Source organism: Lepidochelys kempii, chromosome 20 (genome assembly GCF_965140265.1).
Source record: "Lepidochelys kempii isolate rLepKem1 chromosome 20, rLepKem1.hap2, whole genome shotgun sequence".
In the NCBI taxonomy this organism is placed as follows: Eukaryota; Metazoa; Chordata; order Testudines; family Cheloniidae; genus Lepidochelys; species Lepidochelys kempii.
Window position 1 is genome coordinate 20,600,504 of NC_133275.1, and position 14,922 is coordinate 20,615,425.

Here is a 14,922-nt window from a genome sequence, read left to right on the forward strand (position 1 = left end):
GAAGCCTGCATTTTGAATCTCTTAAGTGGGGACAGTCATCCTGACACTTGGTGTGAAGGAGGGTGCAAAAGATAGAAAGATAAAGATCAGGCAAATTTGAGATATTCCAATTTTCCTTGTAGTTCAGTTAAAGGACTCGTGTCAGTGGTAGGTCTTTAAGTTGATTACGAGTATGTAAGACCTCAGCCATTCAGCTAGGGGACTTAAAAATATAATACTTGGGTGGGGCAGTGTGTTTGTAAAAACCAGCATATATGTAAAACCCCCAATCCAGGTTCACTAATTTGCCCCATCGTGCCCAGAAGCGTCAATATGTGTGGCCTGTTGCTGCATGGGCCTCAGCACAAGGCACTGCAGGGGAGCTGGGGTCAGCCTAAATTGTTAGCTCCTGTCTACTGCAGGTGTACCCACTGACCCTGAGCACTCTGCTGAGGGTAGGGGAGTGGGTGGGGGTGTCTGAAGCAGATTTGATCCAACCTGGCTTGCATGTCTGTCTCAGGCTGGAAAAGGAATATGCTGCAATCAAAAACAAAGAGATGGAGGAGCAGATTGAGATCAAAGTAAGTCCTTCCTTTGCTCCATGCCCTCCTTGCTCTAGTGTTGTCTGAAGCACAGCAGCACACCAAGGGAAAGGTTATGGGAGCCACCTGAGTTTAACTCCGAGAGCTCATCAGATCACTGCCTCTAATGCTTCTGATTGGTGCTCCAGCACCGTTATCCAAAACTAGACCTGTAGGGACAGAGATTACAGCTTTACAGACCTTTTTCCCCTGAAAAAGATCCCATGTGCTTTTTATAAGCATAACACAGATGCTTCCCTCTTCCATCTGGCCTTTCACATTTGTGTAGCTAACTGCACTTGGGTACTGAAATTCCCCCAGCAGCTTCAGTCGGATGCCCCCTTCGTTTCCTATACGGTGGTGCTGCATGCTGTTAAACAGCTGCCATGTTCCACCCCAGAGACAGTTGCTCTTCAGAGATGAGCATGGTGATCCCTATATATACTGTCTGGGTTCATAGGATATGAAAGGCACTATATAAATGTAAGAGATTACTCCTACTTCATTCTTATGGCTGAATTTGGCGCCTACCCCAAAGCACTAGCAAAGGGTTTTCTGCACCCCAGAAGTTCTCTTTAGGTCTCTGGTCCATCACTTGCTGTGATTTCAGTTATTTCCCAGTAGAGGGCAGACCCAACCTATTTAAGGCCAGGCTTGTGTACAGGAAGCTCCTGTTGATGTCTCACTTCTTCCTCTGCAGAGGCTCCGGACTGAGAACCGCCTCCTGAAGCAGCGGATCGAGACCCTGGAGAAGGTGAGAGGCATGCCGGGCCGTGTGCGAATCCACCTTCTCCACTTCCAGACTAGCTTGGCTTCCAAAAACGAGGCCTTGCACAGCCGCCTGTCCCAGCTCACTATAAACGTGCCCAGGAAAGGCAACCATTAGCTCAGGCCCTATAGGCTGCATCATAAGCTCACACCACTGCCTGGCATGTCAGTCTAATGCACTGTCAACAATAGTGATGGCTCCTAAAGGATGTCTTTGGAGCCAGGTCAAAGGGCAGGAACTAGATGTACTCTCAGGGTGACTATTAAAGTGATGCTTATGTGTTCAAACATCTTGCAATCTGGATGAGATGCTAAAGCACTTTAAATCTTACTTGCCAGGTCACTGAACCGATGCTTAGATTGTTGTTTGGTTTTTTAAATCTTCAACTGCAGAATAAAATGTATAGAGCCTGCAGATACGCCGAGGTCACTTGTAAAAGCGTATCTCTGGAACTGACCAGAGTGCCTGGTTTCTTTTCCCATGTGGCATTGACCATACTGTAGTGTGGCTTTTAAAACCTATTTATCCTGGCCTGAAATGGATTTGATTGCCCTACCATTGAGTCTTGTACCTCAGCCTCTAATTCTGTCACTCAGCCTCACACTGTAAAATACCTCACACTACTTAGTTCTTGTGTGGTTTTTTAAAAAAAAAAAAAAAAAAAAAGACACAAAATAGCCAATCCGCACTGCTGTCCTGCATTCTGGCACGAATGTCCTGATCTTCAGAGATGTTGAGCACCTGCAGCTCCCATCCACCTCAGTAGGTAAATGTGGGCATTCAGCACCTCGGTAAAAGCAGGCTCACGATGCTAGGTCCTCTCCCTGACAGCACTTGCCAAGATCAAGTATTTAATCTTTGCAGGTGATATGTCCTCTGTCAAGGACTCCGGCTCTCATGGATTTTCCATTGCTAATTACTACAGTCTTGTAGGACATCACTGAGAACATCTTCAAGATCTGCAGGCAGCATGTGGCCCTAAAGGCTGTCCATAGCAGCTCTCTATCCCCCTGGAACTGAAGGGTTCAGACCCAGCTAATCAATGGCAGGTTTATTGCTGGTGAATGCAATGAGCAGCTAGCCTTCTATCAAGGGAGACACTTGTTGGACAAATTCCAGTACAGGTTTGGGGTGGCTCCTGACAGGCTGCCACTGTTTGCAACAAAAGGTAGTTAGGTGAAAAAGTTTGGACTCCCCTGTCCTAGCTGCTCTGGAAGACTTCTCGCCTTGGGTGCACTATCTCACTGGGCTCTGCTGGGTTCTCCTCCTCCTGCTGCTAAGTCTTGCTGTCCTCTGTGCTTCTAGCTGTGGTTGGAGCGCTTGTGCAATGACTTTGTTATTGTCATGTCTTTTTTTTTTTTCCTCTTTCCTGCTCCATCTTTCCTTCCCTGTCTGGATCCTCCCCTAGGAGAGCGCTGCCTTGGCAGACAGACTGATCCAGGTACTGTAAAACCTTTACTTTCATCTCTCCTTTCTTGGTTTTACATTTCAGTCCAGAAACAAAACAGCTGCACCCACTCTGTGTATGATTTGCATTTGCTTCACCTGTCTTTATACAAGGTCATAGCAGCACTCCTATGCCAGATTCAAAGGGCTGCAAGTGCATCCTTCCTTTATCACAAAGTTTCAGAGGCCTTCGGGAGAGGGGACTTCTTAAACAAGTACTCGAAAAAGATTTTCAGGCCAGAGCCTCAGTTGCTATAAATCAGCAAAGCGCTATTAAAATAAAAGGGCCGGATCCCCAGTGGGTGTAAATTGGCATAGTGTTGTTGACTTCACTAGAGCACTTTTGGTTTACACTAGCTGAGGAGCTGGCCCTTGATCTTTAGGCAGACATTTGTGGAGCGGCCCCCCTGCAAAAATTATTGCCCACCCACCCCTGGCTTTGACTGACTAGCCAAGGCAGGTAAAGTGGGTGTGGAAAGGATTATTCTTGTTTTGCAGCTGGGAAACTCGGTGAAGTGACTTGCCCAGGGTTCCACAGTGAGCATGGGGCTGGGGTGGGAATTGGCATCCAGACCTTCCGAGGCTTGTGCTTCAGCTGCAAGACCATTCTTGCTGCTTAAATGACACCACGCTGTCAGGTATGCGTGTTGCCAGTCTTCGGCCAAGCACCAACTAGGGCAGAGAAGGTAATTCTGACAGCCACAGAGCTGGCCCCTCCACATCAGGCAAGAGCCAGGGTGAGGTGTGGGTGGGCAGCCCTGTCTGCTATACCTGGCTGGAGGATTCCAGAAATGCCCAGCTGCTGTAAAGCACAGGAGGGTCCCTTTAACCACTGGGGCACAAGGTTGGGTGTGGGGAGCGCATCCCGTGATCTGGTGTAGCAAACCTGAGCAAAGTGGGTCCCTACTATAACTGTGGTTCCTGCAGGACTTACCACTGTAACAATGCCACTAGCACAGTAAGCTCCAAAGTGCCCTGCAGGGGCAGGTGGTTCCGCCTCCAATTGCCTCTGTATAAATCCTTGGTATGCCCAGATCTTGAATCCTGTGTGCAGATGTGGTCGCCCCATCTGAAAACAAGATATATTGGAATTGGAAAAGAGCAACAAAAATGATGAGAGGTATGGAACAGCTTAAGACTGGGACTTTAAGAGAGAGAGGTCTATAAATTCAAAACTGGTGTAGAGAAAGTAAATAAGGAAGTCTTGTGTTATGAAGCATAAACAACAACAACTAGGGGTTACCAAATGAAATTAATAAGCAACGGGTTTAAAACAAGCAAAAGGAAGTATTTCTTTACACAACACCCAGGCAGCCTGTGGAACTCCATGCAGGAGGATGGTGTGAAGGCCGAGACTATCACAGGGTTCAAAAAAGAACTAGATAAATTCATGGAGGATAGGTCCATCAATGGCTGTTAGCCAGGATGGGCAAGGATGGTATCCCTCGTCTGTTTGCCAGGAGCTGGGAATGGGCAACGGGATGGATCATTTGATGATTTACCTGTTCTGTTCATTCCCTGTGGGGGACCTGGCATTGGCCAGTGTCAGAAGACAGGATACTCGGCTAGATGGACCTTTGGTCTGACCCAGTTCTTACGCAAGGTGGGTCAATTCTTGTGTATGCAGTATAAGCAGCCCTTGCATGGCCCTTCTTCTCCCCTGCCTCCGACATGAAGGAGCAATGAGCCTTGTTTTACTATATGTCCTAGTCAACTCTAGTTAAGAGGTCACTGGGGCAGTGTGATGAAGAGGAGACCCACAGTGCTGTGCGATGAGGGTGGGGGAAGACTCTAACTTTGATACCCATCGCCCCTGACTCCTAGAACTAGAAGATGGGAAGGACCCCATCTGTGCCTCACTTCAGTCAAAACAAATTCAGGGTTGGAAATGCCCACCTCACCTGCAGTCACTGTGGAAGTCTGCATTGCCATCTAAAAGCTGGGCCAGGGTCTTCAGCGCAAAGCCCACAAAGATGGGGCAATGGAAGCCACTGGCTAACAGCATGAAGCTTCTGAGGCCAACTTCCTGATTATATTGCAGCTCCCAGCTTTGCTGCTTCTACAGGAGCCAGGAGTGAGAGCCTCTAGAACACACTAGCATTAAAAGTAGCGGTGGGATTAGCACAACCACTTATGTACATTAAGTATGTCGCCGAAGCTAAATTACTACAGCTTAGTCTCCACACTAGTTTAACTGAAGGGGTGAAGTTACACCAATGCAAACTCCTGTGCAGGCACTTAAATGTATGTAAACCTGGTTTGTATCAACTTAGCTTAAGTCTGTTTCTTCCTATTTTAAGCTACATTGACAAATTGGGTTTGAATGAAGTTTTATGAGTGGCTACATAACGGGTTTGTACTGATTTAACTAAAATGGCTTTAGTTAAACTGGTGCAATGTTGAGGACACTGAGGAAGGCGTTCACACTGGTGTGCATTCCTCTTCTGGGAGCAGGGGTTGATGGCTGTGAGTTCGTCATGCTATTCTTTAAGCGCCAACAATTTGCTTAGTGCTGTAGAAGATGCAAATTGAAGAGAGAAAGCAAAGTCATGGGAAGGACAAGGCAGGAATAACTAGCCCTGCCTGTGTTAAGGAAACTCACCCTTGTGTAACTAAACTGCTGTAATTAAATCACTGCACCCCTCTGAGATGCAGTGTACCTTAATCTGGTAATTAACACCTATGTTAGTACCAGTTCTGCATATCATTACTGGTTGCACTCGAGCAGCTACTTTGATTTATTATTTGTGTTATTATAACACCTTGGAGCCCCAGTCATGGCTCAGACCCTCATTTTGCTAGTTTCTGTACAAACACCCAACAGAATGATGGTCCTTGCCCCAAAGAGCTCCCCATCTAAGACAGTAGTCCCCAAACTTCTGAGAGTCAGGCCCCTCCTTCCCCCTGTCCATACCCTCCCGCCCCTCCAGGGCCAGGAGCAGGACTGCAGCTCTGGAGGGAGGAGGAAGCAGACGGGGTAAGGGGGCCGAGACTGGGGCAACAGCTGGGAGTGGGGCTAGGGCCAGAGTTGGGGCCAGGAGCGGAGCTGGGAGTGGAGCTGCAGCTGGGCCCCCAGTTGGGGGTGGAGCAATGGCAGGGATGGGGGTAGTCATGGGGCTGGGAGCCGGGGCTGCGGCTGCGGCTGGGGGCAGGGCTGGGTGGTACTCTCTCCCTGCCCCCTGTGAGGGCTGGCCTGGTCCACCTTGCCCTCACGAACATTCCTCCTTGCTCCCCTAAGGGGCACAGCCCAGAGTTTGGGGACTTCAGATCTAAGACAAGAGGCAGCAGATGAATATCAGCCAACGAAAGCAGTACAAGAAAACAGTGAAACAGTACTGGACAGCCTGATCGGCAGTGCGCTCAACACACCAGCAGTCTCCCAAGCATCCAGAGTTTTGTAGAATTGTGGCAAAGGAGCGTTTGAAAGAGGACAGTGGCTTTGTGGGTATTTACGGAGAACTCCCAAGCTTGGGGGCAGGGGGGGAGAAAGGGGCTTGCTGTAGTGATCCCACTCAATTTTGGTTGTGTAGACTGCCTCAGCTAGGGCCACATTCTCAATAACTCCAGCACCCCTTTACACCACTGATTGTGTTCACTTCATGCTGCCAGCACAGTGTTCAGCAGAGTCAGCCCCCTTAGCTCTTCTTAGCTGAGAACTCTCCCTCTTTGGGTGTAGCACAGCAGTGGGGAGTCTGTCGCGACACCACTGGGCCACCCTCAGGGGGAGGGAGCGTCATGGACTCTTTAAGTCAAATCATGAGAAGTGTGGCTCTTGGCCAGAGGAAGATAAAAGTCCCAGGGCAGTTTTCCTGAGCAGTGGGTCTCAATGAAACAAAAGAAACCTAACCAGAATGCCTCTTGAATTACAGCCCTCAGCCCTAGTGCATTCCTCAATGCCAAGTCCTCTGCCTCATCCAGGGCTTGCTCAGGAGTCTCCTTGGTTGGAGGAGACCACTATAACTTCCCTCACCTGGGAGGCCCAGCTATCAGTGCCACCTCCTAGCAAGCCACAGCTCCCAGCTCTTTACCCTGGCAGGCTTTCAAGGCCAGCTTCCTCCATTGTGCCCAGAGAAGAGGTTTCACCCCTTCCTGCATGTCCCACACACCCATGTCACAGAGCTGTGAGGAGAGGTTTGAACCAGGAGAAGGGGCAATGGGTAGGTGGACCAGGCTGGAGGGACTGCTGAATACAGAGATGGGAGTGGGAGGAGACATGAAGGCTGGCATTGTTTGTAGAGCTGGTATGATAAGGTCTAATGTAGCTGTTATCTCGTTAGTACTAATACTTCGTATTTACATTGCAAAACATTTCTCATGCCAGCTGCAGACAGCTCCTCTGCAAGAGCAGTCACCTCTGGGGTGGAGAGAGGTAGCTAGTAGCCACGTAAGGGCGATGAGAGCAGATTTTGTCTAGAAACTGTCACTGAGCCCACTGTTGGTGAAAAATGTGGTGGTTCTCTTCACCAAGTAGATGGGACCCTGTGTCTGTACCCTGGTGAACATGAGAGAACCCGATTGCCCTCTGAGAGACCGGGCTATGGAGCTGAAAACAGAGGCTTCGAGGGAGGAAACAGAGCTCATCCACCAGGTGGCGGGCACTGCCAGCTCTCAGCACCATTATGATGATAATTTAACATTTAGCTAGTCATAGCACCTGGAGCCCAATCACATCGGTGCCTTATTTTGCCAGGCACTGCACCCACCCACATGCAGAGTAAATGACCCCCATTGGCAGGGTGCTAGGTGCTGCACACACCCAAAAATGACCCTACAGAGTAAATGGCCCCATGCACATGCATACACAGGCTTTATGATCTGCACGGGGTGAGGCACCTGTGCACCCATGCACAGGGTAAATGACCTTTTGTGCAAGTTTTGCGCCCGTCCCTCTGCCCAATACAGTATCCTAGGGCCTTTCAATTTCTCACCCATCAGGAAGTCACCAGTGCCTGATGCTCGTTCTTAGGATTTCTGGGATAGAGGATCCTCCAATCTGGTGAGAGAGGGTCAGTGGGAGAGCCAGCAGCCCCTGATTCCAAATCCCTCCCCTCTGCTTTAAGCACTACACTATGCTGCCCCTTGGGTACAATAAATACAAGTCAGGTGATCTAGTTCCCTGCTCTAACCAATGGAGACGTTGTCTCCCAGTGCTGGGAATAGAACCCAGGAGTCCTGGCTCCCTGGTGGCACTCATCCTCTTGCTAGCAGGGTGTTCGTAGGCCAGTCTGATTAGTAACTGATTTTTTTGGAGGGGGTGTTTTGTCCAAGCACATCAGTGAATAAATGAGACATTGTGGCCCAATGGACAGGACAGGGTGCTAGGCGTCAGGCCCCCTGTACATTCTAATTCTGGGCTTTCCACTGACTAATGTGAGCTTAGGCAAGTCACTTCCCCCCACCTTTATGTGCCTCAGTTTCCCCATCTGTTTCCCCCATTTACTCACTACTCTAAAGCAGTGTGGCCTGTGCATGAAAACTGGTCTGAAAGGGATGAGCGTTAATATGTTGTATGCCTCCTTGTAAAGCAGGCAAGCTTTTGTCCCAAGGTCACAGTTGTGGAACCCCAGAGGTTCCCCCACTCTCACCACTAGACCGCACTCCCCATCAAGATCTGAGACTCTAATCCAGGAGTCCTGAGTCCCATCCCTCTGATCTCATTCGGTCACACTCTTCTCCCAGAGCTAGAAATGCAACCCAGGAGTCCTGACTCCCAGCTCTGTATACTTTAGCTGCAAGACCCTATGGCAAGTAGTACCTTTATACTCAGAAGGGGTAACTGGCACTGGAGCATTGGCAGCAGAAGGTTGGGCGGCTGCCGACAGAGCTGTCTAAGGCACAGGCGGCCCCTTGGGGAATTCGCTTCTGACCGGTAAATCTGATCCCACTGGGCTGTGATCCCGGCTACGGCATGTGGCCCAGAAAGAGGTTTACCATGCAGATGCACATGGAGCATGTGGAAGGTGTTTCCTTTGACATCCTCTTTCCTTCTCCTCTTCCCCCCTCCCCCTCCCCCAGGGCCAAGTCACCCGCGCACAGGAGGCCGAAGAGAATTACATCATCAAGCGAGAGCTGGCGGCGGTGAAGCAGCAGTGCAGCTCAGCCACGGAGAACCTGCAGAAGGCCCAGAGCACCATCCGGCAGCTGCAGGACCAACAGGTGAGGAAGCAGGCTAGGGTGGCACTGCTGGGGTGGGAGCATGACACAGGGAGCCCGGTGGCACTAAAAATGCAGGCCTGGGGATTGGCCCTGCTCACCGGAACCCCTGGACTAGATGGGCAAAGCAGCTGTAAGCCCTGATGTGCAGCTTACCCTTGGGCAAATAGCAGCGAGGCCTGCCCATGCTAGTGCAGCTGCACATCTAGCTGGGTACGATTTAGCCACACGATGCCATCTTGGGATCCTGCATCCCAGATGTTCAGGGAGCTGCCATTTAGCTGCAACAAGAGAATGTAATATTTGTATTAGGGTAGCACCCAGAGACCCCAACTAAGATTGGGGCCGTGTAGTGCCAGGCACTGCACAGACAATCCCTGCCCTGGAGCTTACACTCTAATGACGCAAAGGAAAGATTAATAGCCCCATTTTATACCTGGGGAAACTGAGGCACAGAGCTGTGCCCAAGAAGCATTTGGTAGAGCTAGGACTTGAACCAACATCTCCTGAGTTCTAATTCAGCACTTTAACCACAAGACCATATTTGGTTTTTGGACAGGGCTTATGGTGGATAGATTTAAATCAGTGATTTAAATAATTGATTTTAATCTTATTTTGTGTTTGCACTTTTTAGTTATTGTTCTAAAGAGGCGTTGATTCTCATGGGTTGTTAAACATTAAAACATGTTGATTTCCACCAAACTATAAGCTTTACCCTAAACTTGGAACTTCATTTTTCTAACCAGCAGGGTACACTATATTTATACACTTTTATTTACACAGTTATAGAGCTTAACATTCAGATTATTCAGAGTCTTAATGTTTACTTTTTTATAATGTTATAAAATGGTAAATGATGCATTTATTTACTACATGATTTTTTTATTTGTGAAGTTTGTCAAGCTCTATTTGGATGGAAACTGGAGTCTAATTTAAAATGTGCCAAAAAAAAATATTTTTTTTAAATATTAGTTAAATAAAACTACCTTAAATGTTCTGGATACGTAAGAAAAATAAATTAATCAAAACACATTTTTCATTTAAAACTAATTTATTTATTGAACAAAGAAAGTATTATCTGACAATGAGTAACTGCTTCTGGTAAACATGTCCTTCAAGATTTTAATATACAGCGTATGTAAAGCTTGTTTCTCACCAACAGTAGTTGGTCCAATAAAAGATATTACCTAACCCATCTTGTCTCATCGAGATTTTAGAACTAGCAGATCTCATCCTCTAACATCTAGTTTTTATTCATAGATTGGAAAAGGTAAACAAGTTTTCCTCCTTTTTCAACTCCCAATTGGTTTCTTAACTTTCAGTGAACTAGTCATTGAACTGAACTATTTGAATAAACTGAAATCAAGAAAATATTCTCTTTGCACCTGTAGAAGAAGCTACTGCTGTCATAAACTCACTTAGTACTTCAACAAACTCTGGTTGCAGGTGCTGAGCCCAGTGTCTTCCACCAGTTCAGTGGTTTGACTTTCTTTAAAACTTTAGCAGCAAACTTGTATTGTTTAATATTAAATGTTTTGTTTTAATTTAAACTATTTTAATAGATTACAGTCTGTTTAGGCCTTAACATATATTGCCATAACTTCAAATTTAATTTTAAATAGGATCATTTTTAAAAAGGAAAAATATGCACTTTAAATTTTAAATAATCCAATGTATGTTTTGAAAAATCAGTTGTTTTTTATTTATTTTTATTTTTTTAAATCGGTGATGGTGCCTCTGCTGGTTCCACTTTGGTCACTGTTCTCTATAGTCAAACTCTCCGTCTTGCAAGAAGCAGTGGAGGTGAGCTTGTGGATTTCAGCAGTGGCCCTGGAGATGGGTGATGTAGCAAAGGTTGCTTTTGTGATCTGCATCTGTGGAGCAGCTTGCTGCACACGTGTTACTCCTGCTGAATCCAGACCAAAGCCGAAATTCAAATCTTGCCCTAACAAACAGCTGGAGTGTACCCTTTAGCAGGGAGCCCCCACTCTGGGGCTGAGCTTGCTATAACACAGTTAATATCTGTACTGTGAAAATAACTAGAGAGGAAGGACACAGGATGGCCTTGTGGTTAAGGCCTTGGGCTGGGACTCCGATCTAGATTCCATTCTCAGCTTTGCCACTGACTCTCTGTGTGAGCTTGGACAAGTCTCTGCATGTCTCTTGGCCCCAGTTCCCCACTTGTAAAAGATGGATAACAATGCTCCCTTCCTTTGTCTTTTCAGACTCTGAGCTCTTTGGGGCATGGACTGTCTCTCATTCTGTCTCTGTGCAGCACTGGGGCCCTGATCTCAAATGAGCTTTCTAATTGCTGCTACAATAATTTTGGACATGTACTGTTGATAGCTGTGGGCATTACAGCTGCTGTGAAGTCAGGGCTGAACCACTTAGTGGAAGTTACAGAGATGAAAGCAAAGCAAAAGCTAAGTGTGTGTGGGAGGGGCTCTTGGTGGCTGTGATGGTCTCACATACACACACTCCCATGTAAAGGTCACCATGTCTCAGCACATTGCTGAGAGCCTGATCTCTTTGCCACCTGTTGCCTGTCTTTGGCAGAAGCTTTTTGATCAGGGCTTCTTCTGAATCTCACAGGTGTCCTTGCAAGTGGGAAAAACGGCCAAGCAGTAGGTTGTTTTTTCTTGGGTGGGGGGAGGGCTTCGAATGCCCCCCTTCTTTGTGCAACTGAAGTCTTTGGTATTTTACCCCATCAAAAAATGCAGAACTCTCACCAAATGGAGACAAGTGCTTAAAACAGTGCTCAGCGGCTCTTTTTCAGAAAGAGCCCCAGGTGAAAGCTCTCCAGGAGAGAACGCAGGGTTGTGTGGTTACAGGGAGAACAATAAATAGTACCTAGAAAGCAGACCTGCCTATGGTGGATGGGCAGAAAAAAAGAACCTAGAGGTTTGTCTGCTTCATGAGCTCTTCTGCCCATCTTCTGGCTTCTGGCTCTTCTGGTTCATCCAAAATGGGTTCTTTGTGGGAAGGAAGGGCTGGTCTTCTGGTCAGAGCACGGGACTGGGAATCAGGACTCCTGGGTGCTGTTCCTGGCTCTGAGTGGGGTCTAGTGAGTTAGCAGGGGTCTGGGTGGTAGGACTCTTGGGTTCTATTTCTGGTTTTGCCACCGACTGTGTGACCTCAGGCAAATCTCAACACCTCTCTCTGCCTCAGTTTCTGCAGCTGCAAATGCGGATAACAGTTCTCTACACAGCAGGAACATTGTAATATCAAGTTACTTAACGTCTGTAAACGTTGGGATGTTCGAGAGGGAGACGGGCAGAGTGTTGCTGTTAAATGCGGAGCGTGTTGAGGCACAGTGTTACACTAGAAATGTCTCTTCCATTCCATGGGCAACTGACTCATTCCAGAGGTACAACCCTACAGAGGAGAAGTCTGATGGAAGCCAAAGACCCCGGGAGGGGAGCTGATAGCTGGAGAGGGATAACTGTTCACCTCTGGGCATAAACCAAAGGTGTCAGTTCACATGGACTGTCCCATATGAGAAATCTGTGGCAAATGGGCTGAGTGAAATGAGGGAGTCCCCTCCCACCTGAGCCTTGCGCTGCAGAGAGCTCTTCCCTCTTGGGCAGATCCGGGAACATCTCAGGCTGCTAAGCAAAGCACCAGACCATCCAGGAGAAGAATCCTACACTAGCTGAGGGGAGGATGAGAAGCTGTGACCCAGCTGGCCTTTCCCATCTTTAATTCACCAATCCTAGGGGAGTTCACAGCTGGATTGGTTCTGAGTTCAGCTTCTGAGAAGACGGGGCTTTGCCACACTGGAGCAGAACATTGGTCTATCTACTGTGGCAGAGGCCACTACACGAGGCATCAGAGCAGCCTCTCCTTTGGACCATCAGTGGTGACAGCCCTTCCTGGCAGTTCTTTTCAGATCCTGGTGGTGGCTGATGAGGGGGTTTGGAAGTGGGGGGGTGGGTCTCCGGAGACTGAAAGAACTGGAGAACCACAGCTTCATAGAAAGCGGAACCTTCTCACCCCCCATGCCTCCTTCCTCCTTCACGCATCTGCAGCACTGTGGAATTGACCAGGTGCATTGTGGTGGGAGATTCCTTCCTGAGCCCATACTGGCAATCAGTGTGTGCCCCAACATGAGATCTGATAAACCCCATCATCTCCGTTCACATGACAACGGCCACAAAACTCTCCAGCCTGCCTTTAAACCAGCTATGGTATCAGACTCTGTAACCTCCCCTCCCATTGGCTGGCAATACGCAGAGTGATCACAGACAAGCCCTGCGAGTGCCCATCTAGTCCATCCACCCATAGAGGCAAGGGCAGGGACCGAGGTCCCCACATCCTGCTCCCCTCGGCAGGGATGGTTGTTCTCCTCCTCCCCCCCCCCAGCATATTCCTCTCCTGTGGGGTTTGCAGCTGCACTCACTCAGCATGGGGGGGATCCAGTTGGGGAGGGTTCTTGCTTCACTGATGAGAGATGATGGTTCTGCCACTCAAGCTTCGTGCTGGATAGGGTTGGCTTGGATCTGGGTTAAGGTTTGAGGCCAAACGGGGGCCAGCTGATATAAATTGCCACTGACTCTGATGCAGCATCCCACCAGCTGGGGATCTGGCCCCATTGACTACAATGGAGCGATGCTGGTTTATACACCAGCTGGGGATTCGGACCCATTAACTCCAATGCAGCGATGGCGATTTGCACCATCCGGGGATCTGGCCCCTAAAACTCTGATTCAAGGGTGCTGAGATCTCACACCTTGCTGGCGCAAGTCTTCTGACCCAACCAAAGTAGAACCAGAAATTAGTCCCCTTTTGATTTTGGGTCCAACCTAAAACCACAGCTACAGAGGGGTGGTTTTGAATGCGAGGCCTCCAATCCAAAACGCTCCAAAATTCAAAGAGTGTTGGGTTCAAGGTTGCATCTGGTTGCAAGGAGAGGTCTCCGCCCCTTCCCCCAAGGGCTGGGTTGGATCGTGTTTAATTCTCCCCCAGAAAACAAGCTGGTGTTTATCTGATGAACTGCCAACAGCTGCGATAGCACAGACGGTTACAGTGGGTAGGAGCTATGCCAGCGCTCCCCCAGTCTTTCCCCCAGCGGAGGTTGCTGTGGTTGAGGCGTGCTCTGGAGAGTAGCACTCTGCTCAGATTGGGTGGGGTGGGGTGAGAGTGAAGAGCCAGCTGGATCCCGCTACAGGAGAGCCTACATCAGCCAGCAACGGTATCCCCACCCAGCTACCCTTTTAGGGGCCCCAGGGTGTCGCATAAGCAGCCTCATGGCCTGCCTCCTCCTTGGAGTGTGTCTAGTCCCTGCCAGAACTGTGGCCACTGGAGAAAAGGTTCAGAACGAGATCCAGAGCAGCCATCACATTCAGGTGCTAAGTGTCTAACCCCATCAGGCAGTGCACGGTACAGTGACGGGAGTTGGGTCCATTTGCCCCATAGCTCAGCAGGGACTGACAAGGCAGCAGTCACCTGGCTCTTAAGAATCACCCCCGTCCCAGCTGCCCAGGTGTCATGTTAATTGGTCCCCAGAAGCCAAGTCCTGGACAGTTTGGTCCAATGTGAAGCCTTAACGGGAAATCTCAGAGCATGCTGCTAGGGGGCACCGTGCTGGCCTTCACTGTGATTCTTGGATGAGACACAAGACCAAGGCCTTGAAGGCTTATGGACATTAAAGATCCTAAGAACATAAGAATGGCCATACTGAGTCAGACCAAAGGTCCATCCAGCCCAGTATCTCATCTGCCGACAGCAGGCAATGCCAGGTGCCCCAGAGGGAGTGAACCTAACAGGTAATGATCAAGTGATCTCTCTCCTGCCATCCATCTCCACCCTCTGACAAACAGAGGCTAGGGACACCAGTCCTTACCCATCCTGGCTAATCGCCATTAATGGACTTAACCTCCATGAATTTATCTAGTTCTCTTTTAAACCCTGTTATAGTCCTAGCCTTGTGGCCCTTTCTGCAAAAGTGGGAGTGTTAACCCTGGTGCCCAGTCAGACTAATGCTTCATTCACCTC

General features: G+C 48.7%; 1 protein-coding gene across 15 annotated transcripts in view; it reads left to right on the forward strand.

The window, feature by feature from the left end:
* Positions 1-14,922, forward strand: part of EVI5L (ecotropic viral integration site 5 like) — an 82,583-nt gene that overhangs the window by 37,369 nt on the left and 30,292 nt on the right. For 14 of the 15 annotated variants that reach the window (XR_012155756.1, XR_012155755.1, XM_073319073.1 and 11 more), the window contains 4 exons: positions 500-560; positions 1,261-1,314; positions 2,738-2,770; positions 8,791-8,931. Coding sequence is in view for 13 of the 15 variants with exons in the window: in XM_073319073.1 (XP_073175174.1) it covers positions 500-560; positions 1,261-1,314; positions 2,738-2,770; positions 8,791-8,931 (289 nt within the window). In the remaining 2 variants the exon portion in view is untranslated. The remainder of the gene's footprint in view (positions 1-499; positions 561-1,260; positions 1,315-2,737; positions 2,771-8,790; positions 8,932-14,922) is intronic. The other variant, XM_073319070.1, reaches the window with a different exon arrangement.